The 20,340-nt window shown below is 46.2% G+C and overlaps 1 protein-coding gene and 1 pseudogene across 1 annotated transcript; one reads left to right on the forward strand and one right to left on the reverse strand.

The window, feature by feature from the left end:
- Window positions 1-2,377: 2,377 nt before the first annotated feature.
- Window positions 2,378-2,826, reverse strand: LOC6602538 (annotated as a pseudogene).
- A 14,084-nt stretch (window positions 2,827-16,910) lies between these two features.
- LOC6602537 (40S ribosomal protein S3a) lies at window positions 16,911-19,114 on the forward strand. Its single transcript, XM_002027530.2, has 2 exons — window positions 16,911-17,266; window positions 18,571-19,114. Exons 1-2 carry the CDS (start codon window positions 16,926-16,928, stop codon window positions 19,034-19,036), a joined length of 807 nt encoding a protein of 268 aa, XP_002027566.1. The 5' UTR covers window positions 16,911-16,925; the 3' UTR covers window positions 19,037-19,114.
- The last annotated feature ends 1,226 nt before the right edge of the window (window positions 19,115-20,340 follow it).

A 20,340-nucleotide genomic window follows, 5' to 3' on the forward strand; every position in this document is an offset into this window, starting at 1 on the left:
ATTCACCCTAAGTCGATATCCAAGTACAGTAATTTAGGTACATAATTATACCCGATACTCAAAATGAGTATTGGGGTATATTAGATTTGTGGTGAAAGTGGATGTGTGTAACGTCCAGAAGGAATCGTTTCCGACCCCATAAAGTATATATATTCTTGATCAACATCAATAGCCGAGTCGATTGAGCCATGTCTGTCTGTCCGTCTGTCCGTCCGTCCGTCTGTCCGTCCCCTTCAGCGCCTAATGCTCAAAGTCTATAAGAGCTAGAGCAACGATGTTTTGGATCCAGACTTCTGTGATATGTCACTGCTCCAAAAATATTTCAAAACTTTGCCCCGCCCACTTCCGCCCCCACAAAGGGCGAAAATCTGTGGCATCCACAATTTCGACGATACGAGAAAACTAAAAACGCAGAATCGTAGAAGATAACTATATCTTCTAGAGTGCAAAATCTGAACCAGATCGTATAATTAATTACAGCCAGAATCACGAAAACAATTTCACTCTTTCTCGCTCTGTCTCACTCTAACACACAGGTTTCATGGTCGGTTTTGCCAATTGCAAAATATGAGTTCAAGGATCTCAGAACCTATAAAAGCCAGAGCAACCAAATTTGGTATCCACACTCCTGTGATATCGGACCTTGACCGTTTCATGTCCAAATTTCGCCACACCCCCTTCCGCCCCCGCAAAGGACGAAAATCTGAGGCAACCACAAATCTCAGAGACTATTAAGGCTAGAGTAACCAAATTTGGTACACATACTCCTTTAAGATGTCACTATAAAACGTATATCTCAGAATTTCGCCCCACCCCCATCCGCCCCCACAAAGAACGAAAATCTGTTGCATCCACAATATTGCAAATTTGAGAAAATTAAAAACGCAGAATCATAGATAATGACCATATCTATTAGATTGCTGAATCTGGATCAGATCAGATCATTTTTATAGCCAAAAGGAACAAATCAATTTGCAGTGGCTACGCAGCGCCCGACGTCACGCTCAGACTGATTTTCTGTCTCTCTCGCACGCACTCTTTGTCGTGTCGTTTAATATTAGCGGCGTCTGCCGGAGGAGAGCCATACTGACTTAGTATCGGGTATAACCGTAGAGTTGCGGTGTCCGCAGCAACTCACAACGTTCCCCCTCGTTTTAAATTATGGAATGAGTCTCATTGTTGTCAACAGGGTGAAAGAGGTCCTTATATGCTATTCACACTGACGACCATCCACCATCCATCCATTTCGGGATGGTCCGTAAGGTTTTGCCGTGTATTTGGTCGAAAAATCCGGTCACACTAAAAAACAACACTCCGACGGGCAAAAAATTATTATCCGAATATCAGTTGAATTTACTAACAAAAACAATATCGAGACTGCGCGACTTCCACGATGCTGAGGACCAGAAACTGCACAAGCTGCTGGCCATCAAAGTGGAATCAGTACTGGAGATTAAGAAGGAGCTGGATACATTTGTGGAAACTGTTAACGAGTTGGACTTTGGAACGGGCATAGAAAAGTAGCGTACTTCAAAGGCCAATATGAACAGAGTTGTTGTAGTTTTTGGACTCCATTGCGCACCCGTTCAGGCGAGGCAGAGTCTGGGAAGTCAGTGGCCAGACTGGCGTGGGAAAGACCCAACTAACCTTGGCTCTTAATTTTGTATGTAAACACAAACGGCAAGTGCTTTTCGTCGATACCAAGCAAGACTTCTCCACCAAAAGGATACAAGACATGCTGCTGGAGCGTAATGTGGATCAGGAAACAAGCGAGAAAGCAATGGCGGACATTCAGGTGGTAGAGGTCCTTACATCAGAGGAGCTCATTGAAGTACTTAAAGCCTTCGAACAGCAAATGACTGACGGTGTCCAGGCTGCACTAAAAACAAAAGTCGTTATGGTCGACTCCCTGGCCGCTTGCTTTGTGGACCACCGAGGCATGGAAATGCGAAGAACGAGGGATTCCCTCCTGACAGAGGTTGCATGCAGAGTGAAGAGTGAAGAGGAAGTTAGCTGTGAGGGGCGTGGCTTTTGTCATCGGCAACATATCGTTCTCTCAGGATTCAGGTAAATTTGGGTTTAGAGGACGATTTATTTACATAACTCTATATACTACGCTTGTTCTACTATAAGATAATTGTGACAATGACGGCTTAAAGGATGGCAACAGTGAGTCTACGCGGCTGCCGAATAAACCAATGCTAGGCTCCTATTGGAGTTCAGTGTGTACGCTGAGATTGTCGCTGGAGCTATCGGAGAGTACAAACTGCGGCGACAGCTGCGAAGACGACGGCCTCCGAATGGTAAATGTAATGACGAATACCTATTGTCCTGCGGGAAAAAATTGCTTGCTACAGATCACAGATGCAGGACTGGTTTAACAGCGGCCAGACGGGTGTTGCTTCTGGTACGACTTCATTACCTTCATTTGCCTGGCTCCAAGCCATTACCCAGGCAGGGATTTTTGCGCGTGTTGGTATTTCCAGTATCTTTCACCACCTGGACTGCTAAGACTGGCTCAAAACTATTTTTGGGAGGAGTCTCTTCCGTCATCGCCAAATCAGAGTCATGGGCGTATTGGCAGCTTGTTCCAAAACGACATCGTCCTTTCCTGAAGTTCCAGCAGATCTTGCGTCCATTCTTTAGCTGCACATGTGTGTCGTTGTTGACCATTGCCGTGCCGCTCCAGGGATTGGAGAACACCTCGCCCGTCTTCTTGCCGACTGCTTGGCCCAGCGCCTGGTTCGCGCTCATCAACTTTGGCGGCAGCTTCTCGGTTGGCGGCGTGCTGTACGAGGTTTTTGTTGTTTTTCTTCCCATGTACATATGTCATCGAATCTGCTTACCCATTTACCTCTTCGCTTTCGGATTCTTTGCTGCTATCCTCGTCGGATTCAGTCGCTAAGTAAATAAAGTCAAATCAGAAAAAGGTAAGCGGGAAAGAAATGCAACGCATGTACGTTTGTATAAAATGGTACGTTATTTGAACACTTACTGCTTGTCAACCGGTGTTATGGACATTTGTGTACCCTATTTCGATATTTCTTTTAAAAAAACTTGCGTATAGTTTTGTATACCTCATGTATACCTTTTAAAATTAAATTGACTTTATATAAAGAAATACAGTAAATATACCTTCAACTTAACTTTAACCATGGTTTATAACTTACTAAGTATACAATAGAATACCCTTAAAAAGAGAAACGAGTACATATGAGAGTTGTTTTCATTCATTGTACATTCAAGAAAAATTAATAATAAATAAAGAATATATGAATACATACATATGTACTTAAATGACTTCTTGTTTGGGACGGGTGAAGGCTCTGGCTTGGGTATGGGAAGGGTTCTCTATGGAAATAGAACGCCAACGCTGATCAGGTTGTAAATAACGGTTAACAGCTTGATGGTCAGAGAGAGGGGACGCGGTTTCTTCGCATCGCAACAGATTTCGTGGCTCGACTGCTTGTAGGTGAGAGGGGAGGGGGGACGCGGGTTTCGTTGGGATCGCAACTGTAGACTCTGTGGATCGAATTTTACTGTAAAAGCGAAGAAGGTGAAAGCACGGAATAGCCGAGGAACAGCGGTTGTTTTTGGGAGTGCCCTGTGATTACTGTTATTCGAAGCCACTGTAGGCAGAAGCACAAGGCACTTTTGCTCTTACAACAGTAGCATAAACAAACAAGTATCATTCCAATTGCTCAATTTCTTTATTCCGTCGAATATTACCAGCTATATAGAACATTTAGCTATGCCCACATAATTGTATCCGATTAATTAACCTATTCTTAACTTGACTGGCTTATTTTAAAACCCTTGCTCAAACAAAAAACAAGTAGCGAAATAGGTCAATCAAAACAAACGAAAAAGGAAATTCGTTCCTATTGCTCAATTTTGATATTCCATTGAATAATGCTGGCACACTAAATCTCTCAGCAATGCCCACATAGTTTTATACCATTAATGAATAAATTTTCTACAAGATTGGAAAGTTTTTAATCCTTGCTTTTATTGTATTTATTGTAAAAAAAGGTTTAAACGAAAAAGTTCAAAAAAAAAAGAGTCGCTATATTGCGTGTAAGCCGTAGTATAGCCTTTGTATACCCTATTTTGTTATTTTTATATGAAAGTATAATATTGATATGAAGATAAAACATAACTAATAAGACCTTTTCTCAAATTGACATTTTTTAGACATATTCATGTATATGATAAGTGTTTTGTATATATATCTCGATCCTGATACCTATTCTTGGTCCCTACAAAAAGACAATAAGCTTTAAAATATCGTTGAAATATTGAAAATAATATTAAAATAAATATATTTTCAATAGAAAATAAATTGTTTTTGCCTGGGATGACAAACATATTCACAATTCTATAACATCCATTTCCCCCAGGGTATGTGTGCATGAAATTAGCAACATGTTTGTGGAATGGGACTCATTGTTGTCAATCGGGTAAAAGAGGTCCTTACCCGATTCAAGTTCGGTTATCGATACTATCGACTGGTTACGAGCGGTGCGCGCCAAATCTAACTTTTTTGAATGTGAGCGACAAGGACTTAGATGTTGTCAACCGGGCCATTACCGATTCAACAAATACGACGATTCCCTCAATTTTGGTCTTCCGTCGAATATCAGCTATATGGAAGATTTAGCCATGCCCACATAATTTTATCCAATTAATAAACATATTTTTTACTTGACTGGTTTATTTTAAATACTTGCTTTTATTTTATTTGGCCTGAAAAAAAGATGTTAGCGAATAAGGTCAAACAACAAAAATTTAAAAAAGTAATCGTTCCATAACCGTTCCTCAGTTTTGATATTCCGTTGAATAATGCTGGCTTACTAAAACCCTCAGCCCTGCCCACATAGTTTTATCTCATTGATGCATACATTTTCTACAAGATTAAGTACTTTTAAGTACTCACATTTATTGTATTTTAACTAAAACACGGTTTAAACAAAAAAGTTCAACAAAAAAAACAGACGCAATGTTGTCACGTCAATATTGCTAGTATTTGAAGACGTATTTATGCATTTGATGACTATTTGTATATCCTGATACCGATACCAAGTCTAGGTCTATGTAGGAAGACAATAAACTGTTACCGCCGCTTTTGTGCATGGCATGATACTCATTGTTGCTTACCGATTCGAAGAGAGCCTTAACCGATTCGAAGAGAGCAAAAAGAGCCGAGTGGTGCGCGCCGAATATATGTAAATTCTTTGAAAGTGATTGCGCGACAAGGATTTAAATGCAATCCATTGGAATAATTTATGCACGTAAGGACGATTTATTGGTCCGTCAGCCATCGGGTGCTACAGGGGGACAAACGGATGACGGGTCGGCTCGCGCAACTGTGAACTCGGAACTGAGGCGCAACCGCTCCGGTTAGTAATAGCCGGTGCGGTCTGCGTCTCACACCCCCCCTAGGACACAGAGGGTTGCGAGCGAACCGTCACCCGCCGTAACTGTGCACACCGGTGGAAGTGCGACTATACTCTCCCCGTGAGGGCGGCTGGAAACAGGTCCTAGCACGGTCATGTCTCTGCTAGGATGCTAGCGAATGGTAGTCGGGCGGAGAGAAGAAAACTCTCAGTGAAATTACCCCAATCCAAGGTGACACTATTATATGCCGAGGGATGCATGGTCGGGGGGGTGCCCGGTCGCTAATATGCGGACTCTGGATACCTGCCGACCTCCAGTTTAAATCAGGCTTCCCGGGGCAAGCGGGTTATGCCTCGGGTGACCATCCCCTTCCCGCCTACTCGTGGGAACTACTATGTCAAACACTCAAAATATAAAAACCAACAAAACCGCAAAGGAGATCGGTACTCCTCTTAAAGTACCGGAGGGACAAGCCAATCCCTCTGCACCAGCGCCTGGGAAACCGGGTCCAAAGAAGACGGGGAAGGAGACTGAGTCGGTCCACCGTTTTCAGGCAGCAGCCGCAGCGAGGGGAGGCCCGAAAAGCCAATCGGGTCCTGCCAAGTCCGGTGGCTCCAAGGGCGAAGCGGATACCGGGGTGGCTGCCAAGCAGAGCGTAATCGCGGCTGGTAAGCGCACCGGGAGCGAAGAACCCATGGGAGCCCCGGCGGGCAGCGTCTCTGCACCACGGGGAGGAAAGCCGTCGTACCAGGACAGGAGACGAGCTGCTTTCATCCTGTCCAACGAAGACCCGAGCTTCAGGGCGTCAGCCGAAGGAAAGGAGCAGAGGCTGTGGGCCTCCTCAATCCTTCCACTGTTCCAGCCAGCCAAAGCCGGAAAGGGCGCAGCCAAGGCCCCCAACAAGCGGCAACGCTCAGCGGAGGACCCCGCAAATCAGCCAGGCCAAGCCCAGCAGGCCAAGCGGGTGAAGACCCACCTCACGAACCGGTCGTTCGCTGAGGTGGCGAGGGGCAAGACCCTGATCGGTGTCCTGGACAGGGCCGCCGAGGACGGCCATGTCCCTCGCGATAAGTGGCACCTGGTGGAGAACGAGCTCCAGGACCGGTTCCTACTGGAACTGGAGGAGAACGGCGGACCACCGCCAAAGTGTGAGGTCGCAGGGTGGCATCAAGGCAAGGTGAAGGCCATCGCCTGCCAAGACGCTCGCTCTGCGGCCCTCTACATGAAGGCTAAGCCTGCAGAGCCTGAGAAGATCCTCAGGTTACTGCAGGTCTGCAACCCCCACCTTCCTACAGCCGATTGGAAGGTGGCAAAGGTGGAGGATATCCTCGTCCTAAATGAGGAATCCATTGATCTCCTCGCAAAGTCGGACGGTGTAGTGGATTATGGCTACAAGAAGGTCACCATATCCACTTACAAGTCCGATCGCAAGGGCAGGCAAGCGGAGGTCGAGCCAGACCCGGAGCTGCCGGAGATCCCGAAAGAGGGGGCCTCATGCGAGGAAGACAACCCGGCGTCGGATGCGGCGACCATGATGTCGGACGACATCTTGGACGACTACGCGTTCGACGAGAGCGACCTAGCCAGAGGTCTCAGCCACATCGTTGTCGGGGAGGAGCCGGAGTCCCCTGACAGCGATCTAGAAGCAACAATGGTGGAGCCGAGCCTCAGGAATGTCGTTGACGCTCCTGCAGATAAACCTCCACCATTGTAAGGCAGCATGCGCTGCTCTACTGCTCCACCTGGCCAAGGGTGGAGCCGACGTAGTCCTCATTCAGGAGCCCTGGATCCTCGGAAACAGGGTCTCCGGTCTGAGAACTTCTGACTACAAGCTATACGTAGCTGAAACCGCAGGTAAAATTCGTACCTGCATTCTTGCAAAAAGAGAGTTGCACTTATTTTTGCTCCCAAATTTCAGCAATGAAGACCACACCGCAGTGAGCCTCGAAGGCCAGGAGCGCTCACTGAGGATCTGCTCCGCATACATGGGGCATGAACAATCAGACCCCCCTCCACACGCGCCTCTCCGGGCTCTAATCGCAGACTGCTCGGCCAAGGACATCGGCCTAATTGTGGGGTGCGATGCCAATGCACATCACTGTCAGTGGGGAAGCACTGACACAAACGAAAGGGGTGAGTACCTTTTCAGTTACTTACTGACCACTCAGATGGTCTTATTAAACCGGGGTAGTGATCCCACCTTTATTATTAAAAACCGCAAGGAGGTCCAGGACCTCACGATTGCCTCTCATGATATACAGCGTAACATTGTATCCTGGAGGGTCCTGGAAGAGCACTCCTTCTCGGACCACAGGTAAGTGCCAGTGTCGTGTTCTCCCTGAGCCCCCATCTGAGGAGGAGTTCTCCACGGAGGCCACGACTCGTCTTCTTAAGATCTTTACCGACGCCTGCAATAAGGCGCTCGACAAAGCATGCCCCACTGGCAAGAACAGAGGCCGGAAGAAACCTGAATGGTGGAATCCGAAACTGGGTGAACTCCGGAAAGCCTCCCGGAGACTCTTCAATAAAGCTAAGGCTGAAAGCGTTGAGCAAAACTGGGCCGAATACAAGGCCAGTCTGTCAACCTACAACAAAGAACTTAGAAAAGCCAAACGCGCCTCCTGGCGTAAGTTCTGCAGCGAAATCGAGAGTAACTCAGAGGCCTCACGCTTGCGCAGAGTTCTCTCGAAGACAACACCCACCCTGGGCTACTTGAAGAACACCGACCAGTGAAAACAGACCCAGCTACCTCGCGCCTCCTTCTGTCGCCTCAAATGCCATCCTGAGACTGCTAAGCCAGGAGAACATTTCCTGGGCGATCAGAAGCTTTAAACCCTACAAGTCCGCGGGGCCAGACGGCATCTTCCCTGCCCAACTGATTCACGCGGGACATAAAGCCATTAACTGGCTCAAAATAATTTACGAGGGAATCTTCTCCCACGGGTGCATTCCTGACACCTGGCTTCAGACCAAAGTCGTATTAATACCCAAGGCAGGCAAGCCCTCGCACACTGCCCCAAAAGATTTCAGACCCATAAGTCTATCGTCTTTTCTTCTAAAGGCGATGGAGCGGCTCCTGGTGCTGCATCTCACGGCGTGCATTCCGTCCAGTCTGATCTCAGACTCACAGCATGCCTATCGGAAGGGAAGATCCACCGAAACGGCCCTACACTCGATCACATCGATCATCGAAGCGTCCCTTAACTTTAAGGAGTACACCCTAGTAGCCTTCCTCGACATAGAAGGCGCCTATAACAACATCCTTCCGACCGCCATCACGGGCGCACTGACGGATCTGGGCGTTGACTCCAGGACGGTGAGCCTGATCGATCAGATGCTACAATGCAGGACGGTTGAGGCATCACTGGGGACGTCAACGTTTACCAGATTTGTCAGCAGAGGCACACCTCAGGGCAACACACTGCTGCGGGAGATAGAGGGGGGTGGCTGCCGTGTGGTGGCGTACGCGGACGATGTTGCCATAGCATTCTCCGGAAAATTTCCGCAGACGTTGTGTGAGTGCATGACAAGTACTCTCACGAAAATGTCGAAATGGGCAGACAAATGCGGGTTAGGCGTCAACCCATCTAAAACGGAACTGGGGCTTTTCACTAGGAAGTACAAAGTTCCGGTACTGATTCCCCAAGACTATGTGGGGAAACGCTAGTCTTCAGCAACAACGCCAAGTATCTTGGCCTAATCCTCGATAGAAAGCTCGACTGGAAATTGAGCATCCAGTAGCCATCCAGAGCTACTCCAGGGGAAGCCCTGGATACTGTGCTGGACCTCCTCCCTGTGGATCTCATGGGAAAGAAGGTGGCAACACTTTCCGCCCTCAGAATGAGAGAAGCCATTTCGATCGTCTCTAAACTACTTCTAGATACGCACTTAGTGTGCGTCTTCTCGGACAGTCAAGCAGCTATCAAAGCTCTAGGCTCAATATCGTCGAACTCAGCGTAAATGACTGCCGCAGGTCTTTGCACGAGATCGCAGAGCAGTTAGATCTTTTCCTTATATGGGTCACCGGCCACAGGGACATCGAGGGGAACGACGCCGCCGACGAGCTAGCCAGGCAGGGTACTACGATTCCTCTCCTATCGGAGAGGGAGCAAGTAGCGATGCGCTTGGCTACGTGCAAGCTCCTAACGCACGAATTGTTCGAGCAAAATGCAAACAGGAGATGGCAGCCAACCGTTTCCTTTAAGAAGCGCTCAGTAGAGCTGTATAGACTCAGCAGAGCACAGTGCTCTGCAGTTACTAGAGCCATTACGGGACACTGACAGATCGGCACTCATGCCTCTAGACTGTCAATCCCTCATAACGACTTCTGCAGGAGTTGTCGCGACGAGGAGGAGGAGGAATCGGTCCCCCACTTCTTCTGCCACTGCCCAGCCCTTGGAAATCGTCGTCTTCGTTTTCTCGGGGCTGCTTTCCTCACGGACATTTCGGACCTGTCCGAAATCAAACCAGGGACCTTGTCCAAATACATCCAAGCCACCTGATGGGAATGCCCTTAACCTGCAGTAGTATGCTCTCACGGTTCGGGCAACGCGAAGGGGCACATTCCCATGCGGCAACACAACGGACCTTTTATAGGTCCAAGTGAGCTTGGGGGCGGCAGGCTCTTATCCCCCCCCCTCCCGGCTACCAGCTTAACCTAACCTAACCTAAGGACGATTTAAGAGCGAAAATTTAAGAAACCTACCAATGAAAGTTTCTATACTCTTTTTTCTTAAATATGCCTTAAATATGAAATTTGATAGATGTCCGTGACCGGAAAATTTGCGTTGCGTTGAAACGAGCGAAGCAGCGACGACCCCGGCAGTGCTGCCTTTCGTGATTGCGTTGATATTTCGCGACTTTGATATTCTTGTTAGAATTACCAGATAGCCAGAACTAATCATATAATTTTATCCGATAAAATTGATTAATAAACGAGGGGGAACGTTGTGAGTTGCTGCGGACACCGCAACTCTACATTTATACCCGATACATAGTCAGTATGGCTCTCCTCCGGCAGACGCCGCTAATATTAAGCGGCACCACAAAGAGTGCGTGCGAGAGAGACAGAAAATCAGTCTGAGCGTGACGTCGGGCGCTGCGTAGCCACTGCAAATTGATTTGTTCCTACAAAAATGATCCGATCTGATCCAGATTCAGCAATCTGATAGATATGGTCATTCTCTATGATTCTGCGTTTTTAGTTTTCTCAAATCTGCAATATTGTGGATGCAACAGATTTTCGTCCTTTGTGGGGGCGGAAGGGGGTGTGTCGAAATTTTGAAAAAAACTCGTCTCGGTCCGATATATTAGGAGTCTGGATACCAAATTTGGTTGCTCTAGTTTTTATAGTCTCTGAGATCTAGGCGCTAATGTTTTACTCTAAGCAAAGCCGCCTATGTTACGTGTGTGTTAGAGAGAGACAGGACGAGAAAAAATGAAATTGTTTTCTTGATGCTGGCTATAATAATAATACGATCCGATTCAGATTCTGCAGTTTAAAAGATATAGTCATTCTCTACGATTCTGCGTTTTTGGTTTAATCGTATCTTTAAAAATGTGGATGCCACAGATTTTCGTCCTTTGTGGGGGCGAAAGTGGGCGGGGCGAAGTTTTGAAATATTTTTGTAGCAGTGACATATCACAGAAGTCTGGATCCGAAACATCGTTGCTCTAGCTCTTATAGTCTTTGAGCACTAGGCGCTGAAGGGGACGGATAGACGGACGGACGGACGGACGGACGGACGGACGGACGGACGGACAGACGGACAGGGTTGCATCCACAATATTGCAGATTCGAGAAAACCAATAACGCAGAATCATAGATAATGACCATATCTATCAGATTGCTGGATGAGATCAGATTATTTTTATAGCCAAAAAGAACAAATCAATTTGCAGTGGCTACGCAGCGCCCGACGTCACGCTCAGACTGATTTTCTGTCTCTCTCGCACGCACTCTTTGTCGTGTCGTTTAATATTAGCGGCGTCTGCCGGAGGAGAGCCATACTGACTAAGTATCGGGTATAAATGTAGAGTTTCGGTCTCCGTAGCAACTCACAACGTTCCCCCTCGTTTTTGTTATCCTCAACTGTTCGACAGTGTCAACACGACGACGCTTTGGTTGGTAGACCGATGGCACTCCCATAACGACACCATGTGGGAGTTCTTCCTCACACAACGAAAACCATGATTGTTTTCCTTCCATAGTGCAAAAAGTTCTAAGGCCACAGGGATCCACAAAAATGTAGCCGTCAGCCATCGGGTGTTACAGGGGGATAAACAGTAAGCGCCCCAAGCGGAACCCCTGACAACCCAGACAGGCGCACCACAGGGCAAAAAGCCGTCGTACCAATACAACAAACGAGTGGGATTTATCCTGGCTAAAGGCGACCCGAAATACAAGGACTGAACAAAGGCCATGAGCCAATTCAATCCTGCGCCAAAAAAGGCGTCAACGCTTAGCGGAGGATCGCAAGACCATAATTGGCGGCTTGGTCATGACCCTCGCGAAAAATGTCACTTGGTGAAGAGCGAGGACGCAATGTGGCATCAATGCCAAAACGCTTCCTTTGCAACCCACTGCATGAAGGCGGTGGCTGCGATTAACGAGGTCTAACGCCAGAGCGCGAGTCTCGGAGAAGACTTGGACCCAGACTAAAAGCTATACGTAACTGACACCACATGTAAAACACGTACCTGCTGTAATTTATTTTCGTTGGTTCATTATTGACTGCTTTCATATCTTTTAATTTAAAGTTTACTTGGCTAAGGCCGAGCAGCAGCGCTGCCAGAAAAGCCGTCAGCGCAGCGGCCGCATTATATATAAGCTTAATGTTTAGTGTTGCTGACAGCGCGAGCGTGAGACAGAAGGTGGTATGCACATGCTTTGGATCATATTCCTTACGCCGTCGAGTTACGTAAACTTAACGGCTGCACTTATGATAGCTCAAGGCATAATTGTGTGATCGTATTACGTCGCACATGAATTATGACCGAGGCTTGATTTTACGTAAACATTACAACAAAGTGTTAAACTGTGTGTTCTTTCACATGTACTATGAACAGTGTGTACTCTTTATGTATGCATAATACACTGAATTTTCGCATAAGAAGAGTAACACCAATTTTTACTCCCAAAATTCAGCATTGAAGACAGACACATTAGTAAGCCTCGAAGGCCAGGATTATTCACTGAAGATCTGTTCAATAAACATGAGTCAGGGTTGATGCCCTGCCCTGCCAATTATTGGCTCAAAAGGATCTTCGAAGGAGTCTTTTCCCACGGGCACATACTTGACTAGCGGCTTCAGATCAAAGTCGTCTTCATACCTAAGATAGGCAAGCCCTCGCATTTCATGGCGAGTGGCCACAGTGGCCTTCTATACGTGCAGGAAAACCATCTTACTAAAATTGTCAATGACTTACCTGACTTGCCTGTTTGCTGAAAAAAGATAGAATATATATATATTTCGGTTGCCTTTCTATTATTAATCGGTATTTCATTTTTCTGATATGAAATCTAGGTGGCAAACAGACTCATGTTCGTACTCAGATCGGACAAATTTTCCATTGATTGAGAGTGTCATATAGTTTGCTTGGGGCTGGGTGTTTTTTTTTGTTGTCTTCTATTACTTTTATTATGCTTTAATACTAGTTCTTATATAAGGTTAGCAACTAGTTGTGAGGGTCTGGGACTGTGGTTTGTTGGTGGGGTAATGGGGCGTAGCTATGCGGTACGGCCGCAAAGCATTGCTTCGCACAGCCGTTCCTCCTTACTCCTCCGACACTTTCCTTGCCCTCTCCGCTCTCCGTAGTTCCCGCATTATAGTGGCGGCGAACCTAGTGGTGGCATCCCACGCCTTGGGATTCGCTACCATGAGCGGCACGATCCCTCTGACGCTAATGCTGGTGGCTAGCTCATCCTCTAGCTGGCGCCTTTCTTACTCGAAAGGTGGCATTCAAAGAGCGTCCTCCACGATACCTCGACCACATGATGGGCACCAGTCCTCCGTTTCGTGTCCAAACCGCTTCAGGTACGATCTGAAGCATCAGTGGCCGCTCAGCATCTGAGTGAGGTGGAAGTCCACCAGTCCGTGCTTCCTCTCCAACCACAGCTTGATATCCGGAATCAGCTGGTGGGTCCAGCGTCCTTTAGTCGAGGAATCCCACTTCATCTGCCACCTCCTGACGGTCTCATGCCTGGGTGATTCTCTCTCGACTCCGGTGGGAGGATTGTGGGTGTCCCTGCGAGATAGCTCGTACACCTCGGCCCTTTCCCTCGCTTGCTCTGCTATTGGGACTAGTCCCCCGACTAGTACCGCTCTCCAGCGGGTCCCACTTATTGCATTCTCCGCTATGTTGGACAATAAGCCAATGGCATCCAGGGTTGATCTGCCTTTCCGGAAGCCATACTGGTTGGGCGACAAGCCGCCAGCATCTTCAATGGCACGGCTGAGCCTACGTGCAATGAGCTTTTCGCATACCTTCCCCGCGTTGTCCAGGAGACAAATTGGTCTGTACGAGGAAGGCTCGCCTGGTGGTTTCCCTGGCTTGTTGAGCGGCAGTAGCTTTTGAATCTTCCACCTATCGGGGAAGGTACCTTCTAGCAGACACTTATTGAAGACCTCGGCGAAGGCGGATGGCTGTAGTGCCAATGCCAGTTTTAAAGCCCTATTTGGGATTGCATCCGGGCCTGGGGCTTTTTGCTGGGCAGGCTCCTACCGGCTTCCGGGATCTCCGCTTCCGTGATCGTTTCGATGCCCGTGATCGGTGCGTCGCTTTCTAAGGGGCCTGGACGCCCCTGTTGCTCGCTGGGGAACAGGGTGTGCACTATGTCCTCGAGGGTGCTGGGGTCCGTTGGCGCCTTGCTCCCGGCACTTAGCCGCTTCATAACGATGTTGTAAGCCCTGCCCCAGGGGTCTTGTTCCGCTGTGTCGCAGAGTTGGAGAAAGCATTCCCGCTTGCTGCTCCGAATTGCATGCTTCAGTGCCTTCCTGGCGGTCCTATACTCCTCATGCGATGTGACGAACCGAGTCGTGCGTCGCGCTCTCTGCATAGCTCGTCTGGCCCTTAGACACGTTGTCCGGAGCCTGTCGATGTCGGCGTTCCACCACACGATTGGCTCGTGGTGCCGCATGAATGGCTTCCGCTGTCTCATGCTCCTGTCACAGGCCTCCTCCATTCGCAAGGCGAGCTGGTTGTCCGATTCGTTGGCACTTGTGTCCCCGAGGGCCTCCCATGTCTCGAGGCTTCTAGCCAGAGCGCTGGTGTTGAGCGTGTCCACGATGTAGGCTTTGCTCCTCGCGCTTGATCTGCTGGGTCTGGGGCGTTCGCCAATGGTGCATACTATGGCTTCGTGGTCACTTCCGGTGTACACGTCTCCTATTCGCCACGTTGCATTGCGCAGCTGTGAAGGGCTCGCGAACGTTAGGTCAATGATTGACCCAGCGCTACCCCTGCAGAAGGTTTGCTGGGAGCCCTCGTTCAGCAGCGCTAGGTCTAGCGATGCTAAAGTTTCTAGCAGGATTCGGCCTCTTGCGTTGGTGACTTGACAGCCCCACTCGTGTGCCCACGCGTTGAAGTCCCCGGCGATTAGGACTGCCCCGCGGTTTCTTGCGTCTTCAGCTAGTTCCTCAATGATTCGGGCGAAGGACTCGAGGGGTAGACTGGGCGCTAGGAAGCAGCTGTATACCCATAGGTTGCCAGCTCTCGCGCGCACAAATCCGTCTCCTGCCAGCACATTGGTGATTTTGTAGGGATCGCCTCCACATGCCCACAGGGATGCCTTCCCTGTTCTGTCGGTCGCCCAGGATTCGTTGTCACCTGATTTGTACGGCTCGCTGAGTATGGCCAGGTCCGATTTGAGTTCTCTCACCGTCTGCAGGAGCAGGTCCTGTGCGGCCCTACAGTGATTCAGATTGAGCTGGATCACTTCCATCCTCTTGTTCCGGCTACCTCTCCTAGCATCGAGAAGGGACACTGCCGGCTTCCCGATGGATGGCCTCTGTCCTCTCGGCCTCTCCCGGCGCAGACGAAGCAGGTTGCCTTGTTTGGACAGTCTGCTATCTTGTGCCCATTGATGCCGCAGCGAATGCAGCACCCAGTTCGGTCCACCGCACTATGGCAGTTTGGCGCAATGTGCCCAATCTCCAAGCACTTGTAGCACCTAGGCTGCGAGTCCTTCTCCTTGATCTTACATACCGTCCATCCCACCTTGACCTTGCCCTTGCCGAGGACCACTTGAGCATCCTTGCTCGGCAGTCCAATTACGGCAGTCTGGGTGTCCGAGTATGATGGGCGTAGGCTGACAAGGTCCTCCGCGGTTACTAGCGGGTCCAGGTCGCTGATCGCTAGCACCCTCGTCCTCGTGTCTTCGGAAAGGGCTCGTACCTCCGCTACTCCATCCAGTACCGATTCGAGGCTACCCTTAATCCTTGTTGCGCTTTCTTTATCGCCTCTGTTCAGCTCAAGGAGCAGGTTACCATTTGCGGTACGGCGGACCTTGTTGACGCTCGTACTCAGGTCCTGAAGCTGACCGTCTTCTCTCCGGGTAACCAGGGCCAGCACCTCGCTGTAGGTTTTTCCTTTCGCCTCGACGACCACGGCGTCCGGGCGGTGAGGTTTGCTAGCCGGCTTCTTGGCTGTCCTCGTGTTCTTGGGGCTGGGTGTGACCAGGTGTGTGCAACCATAGGGCGGTTATACTGTTATGTGTTTGCTTACAAATAAAATCAAATAAAAATGTAAATTTTATATGAAAGCAATCCGGCGCTGAAGGACTACAATGCGAATCAGAAATGTAATCAACATGTTTTTTATCTCCTTATATATTATGAAGATGACTACCGGGTATTTAATTAATATATTATAAAATCGATATTATCGGCTTTCCTTCGACTGTTGATGAGACTAATAGGCTATTCAAACTGAGGACCATCCATTTCGGGGAACTGTTTTCGCAACATGAGTGTAACAGAACATCTGGGTTAAGACAGCAATATTTTAGTTTCCCGCAACATTTAATTCAAAATGTAAATGCAACCAATTAATAGATTGTGGATGGAACCAGTGTGAATCGGTTTTTCACACTTGTCAAAAAATCCCACCGTTCCTGTGGTGGTGCTCAGATCTATAAATTTGTCTTCATGGAAAAAAAAAATGGAATTTTTAACAGATATAATTGTAAGCAAACACAAACCGTAGAGAATGTGCAACTGGTCACACACTGCACCTATCGAAAATTATGACGCTTATGAGCGCTCATCTGATTATGTAATAGTATTAAGTACTAAGCTTTTTAGGTTAATTTAACCGAGTATATAAATTCATATATTTTCAATTTAAAACATAATATGTACAATAATACTTTAATTCGAAACATTTAGTTTGACTCATCTACGTTTAATTGTGAAATCGCTCAGTGTACTTAAGGCTTAACTAATCTACGCATTATTCAACACTATTTCTATCATTTCCTTTTGACAAGCGTACTCAACGTGTTTCGGCCTTTTCCGGTTTATTCGTTGAACATGGCAGTCGGCAAAAATAAGGGTCTTTCCAAGGGAGGAAAAAAGGGTGGTAAGAAGAAGGTAGTAGACCCCTTCTCACGCAAGGACTGGTACGATGTCAAAGCACCGAATATGTTTCAAACCCGTCAAATCGGTAAAACGCTTGTCAACCGCACCCAGGGTCAAAGAATCGCCTCCGACTACTTGAAGGGCCGCGTGTTTGAAGTGTCTCTGGCTGACCTGCAAAAAGATATCGATCCTGAGCGTTCTTTCCGTAAGTTTCGTCTTATTGCTGAAGACGTACAGGACCGCAACGTTTTGTGCAACTTCCATGGCATGGATTTGACTACAGATAAATACAGGTAAGTGAACTCAATAAATATTTTAGTATGAATGCGGCACAAGCAGGTCATTCATACATGTATGTGCATATATATGTATGTCTGTACACCTTATGCATAATCGAGGAAAACGATTAATTTGAAGAATTAGGCCAACGAAAATAAAATGATTTGCCAATATATACCGTGGTGCTCATACACTTAAGCCACAAGAACTACACCGAGAATTTAAGCGAAAATCAAGAAAAGTTTTTATTTTACAGCTCCCATTTTTTGTCTCAAATTAGTTCTATATGTCAGTGTTTTAATACAACAACAACCAAGTTATGAAAATATATAGTCAGCGAAATAATTTAAAAATCTGAAACCATCTCGAAAATGTCCTGCTCATATACTTAAGCCACCTCAAACAAAATGGCTAAAAAAGTTAAAATTTGCCCACTATTCCTAGTAATTTTAATAAAACTACTTTAATATTTAGTAGGATGACCTTTCTGCTTAAGAAAAGTGGAGCAACGCCTTGGTATTGAATCTACAGGACGTGCGCACTGCTGAGGGGTGATTTTCCTCCATTCTTCCTGTAAAATTCGGCACAAATCCTTTTAATTGCTGTTTTTTTTTTGGGACTATCCTGCAGCAATGTATCGGGTCGTTGTCCTGTTAAAATATCCAGGCAAGTGGCAAATTTCCGGCATGTTCTCCAGATAAATTGTTACTGATAATGTCTCTCTACATTTCGGCGTTCATAATACCTTGAATCTTTACCAGGGACCTAAGCCCATTGCTGCCCATCATGAATGTTAAAAAGCGCCTTCAATTCGCCACAGTGCTTACTCACCAAGGTCCCAATATTTGAAATATGATTGTTTGGATCGAAAAATCTAAGTTTAATGTCTTTAGAAATGATGGTAAACTATATGTACGACGTCCTCCCAACAAATAATTAACTCCAGAATACACAAAGACCGTTAAACATTGTGGCGCTTCGATCATGGTCTGGGGCTGTTTCACCGCATCGGGCTTAGGTCTAATTTGAGACAAAAAATGGGAGCTGTAAAATCGCTTTTCTTGATTTTCGCTTAAATTCTTTGTGTAGTTCTTGTGGCTTAAGTGTATGAGCACCACTGTATATATATTTTTTTGGACAACGTATTTATATAGCGCACTATGGGGCAAGCCCTCTACGCAACCGCTTTACTCTTGCGACAACCTACTGAGTAAAATATCGGACGACGACGACCTAACACTTTTGTATTCAATAGAGATACACATACATATATGTATGTACACAATAATCTACACAAATGTACTTTTTCTTTGGATAGGTCCATGGTGAAGAAGTGGCAAACACTTATCGAGGCCATCGTAGAGGCCAAAACTGTTGATGGCTATCTGTTGCGTGTGTTCTGCATTGGATTTACTGCAAAGGACCAGCAGTCTCAGCGCAAAACTTGCTATGCGCAGCAGTCTCAGGTCCGTAAGATTCGGGCCCGTATGACTGACATCATTACTAATGAAGTCAGCGGTGCTGATCTGAAACAGCTGGTTAACAAATTAGCTCTCGACTCAATTGCGAAAGATATCGAAAAGAGTTGTCAGCGTATCTATCCTTTACACGATGTTTACATCCGTAAAGTTAAGGTGTTGAAGAAGCCTCGTTTTGACGTATCCAAGCTTCTGGAGTTGCATGGTGATGGTGGCGGAAAAACTACAGAAGCCGTCGTATCTGCTGAAGGCGCCGTGGTCGACCGTCCTGAAGGTTACGAACCCCCCGTACAGGAGGCCGTCTGAGCTGGATATGCATTTTGTATATTGTATTGCATTCACAGAGCATATATAATATATAACTCTACACTTTGTAGAAAATAATTTTTGTGCGTTCTGTTCTTGGGTCCAGGGGTCTATTTCCTTTCTAGGAGTCATTGCAAATCGACTTGCTGTTCACGTTTTGCCAAATCGTCCAATCTGGTGCTACATCTAAAGCATGGTATGTAAACTCACAAACATGCTGCAAACCACTTAAATAACTGATTTTTTCTTTTAGATTTTAGATTCTTTAGATTGAGGGGCTCGAAAAGAACACTAATATTGGGGCCGTATTTTTCACATAAGGTATATAAACCCTTTCAGATATAAAATTCGTTCAGATATAAAAATGATGTTTTATTTTTCGTCTCTGTCCGTTTACTGATGACAATTCTTTACTGATTGAAAAAATACAGAGAAGGATTGATGAAGAACGCATTTGAATTTATGTTAACTCTCTAAATTTTCTATCTTTGTAGACATTTGAAACAGTTACAAGTGAATAGCAATACAGTCAGATCCATGTGAACCACTAAATGGTAAATGTAAAACGATCTATAGTTGTATGAATTCTGCACATTCCATTTATTTCAGGACTTGCTATGGTGATTTTCCTTTGATAGGAGTAGCGCAATTTCATATGATTCTATGGTATGTTCTTGTTAAGCTGCTGGATTACTTGCTTATTTATTTAGCCATATATATTATAAGATTTATTTTTTAAACGAATGTTAATACCATTTTTTTTTTACATATGTTGTGAGGTTTGCTTTTATTAACTGCTACACTTGCAAATCAAATATAGTGTGTATAATATGAATAATCTAGAAATATGTTAACGGTGTGTTGGACAAATATGATTTCATTACGGATTCCGCATCATTTAAGTAATTCCATCCACTCAATTTACATACATACATAAACAAATTATTAGTTTTCAGAAAGATTGAAAAATAAGCCACAATGCTTTTATCTTGCCTGGGATCAAACCATCGCGCGAGTCCTATCTCAGGTGTGTACGCTAGATAGCTAAAAAAAAAAATTAACTGAGAAATGATTTAGTTTTTTATTTGCTACTCTTGAAAAACCTGATGAAAATATTCACCTTAGTAACTGATCTAGACTTAAATAGAAATGAATGCTCTAATATACTTTAACCAATGGATATAATATTTTTGATTACATTTTTTCTCTCATTTAGTGCCATTTTGAATTTCCCCATGGCCGAAGTCGTTTTGCGCTCTGCATTTTGGCTTTCTTTTATGTAAGATACATTATTTTTATTTTAT

The sequence above is a fragment of the Drosophila persimilis genome, unplaced genomic scaffold (assembly GCF_003286085.1).
Source record: "Drosophila persimilis strain 14011-0111.01,24,50 unplaced genomic scaffold, DperRS2 tig00000652-arrow-arrow-pilon, whole genome shotgun sequence".
NCBI classification, from domain to species: Eukaryota; Metazoa; Arthropoda; class Insecta; order Diptera; family Drosophilidae; genus Drosophila; species Drosophila persimilis.

Bases quoted from the DNA above. Each gene is read 5' to 3' on its own strand.
- LOC6602537 (XM_002027530.2), top strand. From the start codon at position 16,926: ATGGCAGTCGGCAAAAATAAGGGTCTTTCCAAGGGAGGAAAAAAGGGT. The intron at 17,267-18,570 runs GTAAGTGAACTC...TTCTTTGGATAG, and splicing joins TTGACTACAGATAAATACAG to GTCCATGGTGAAGAAGTGGC.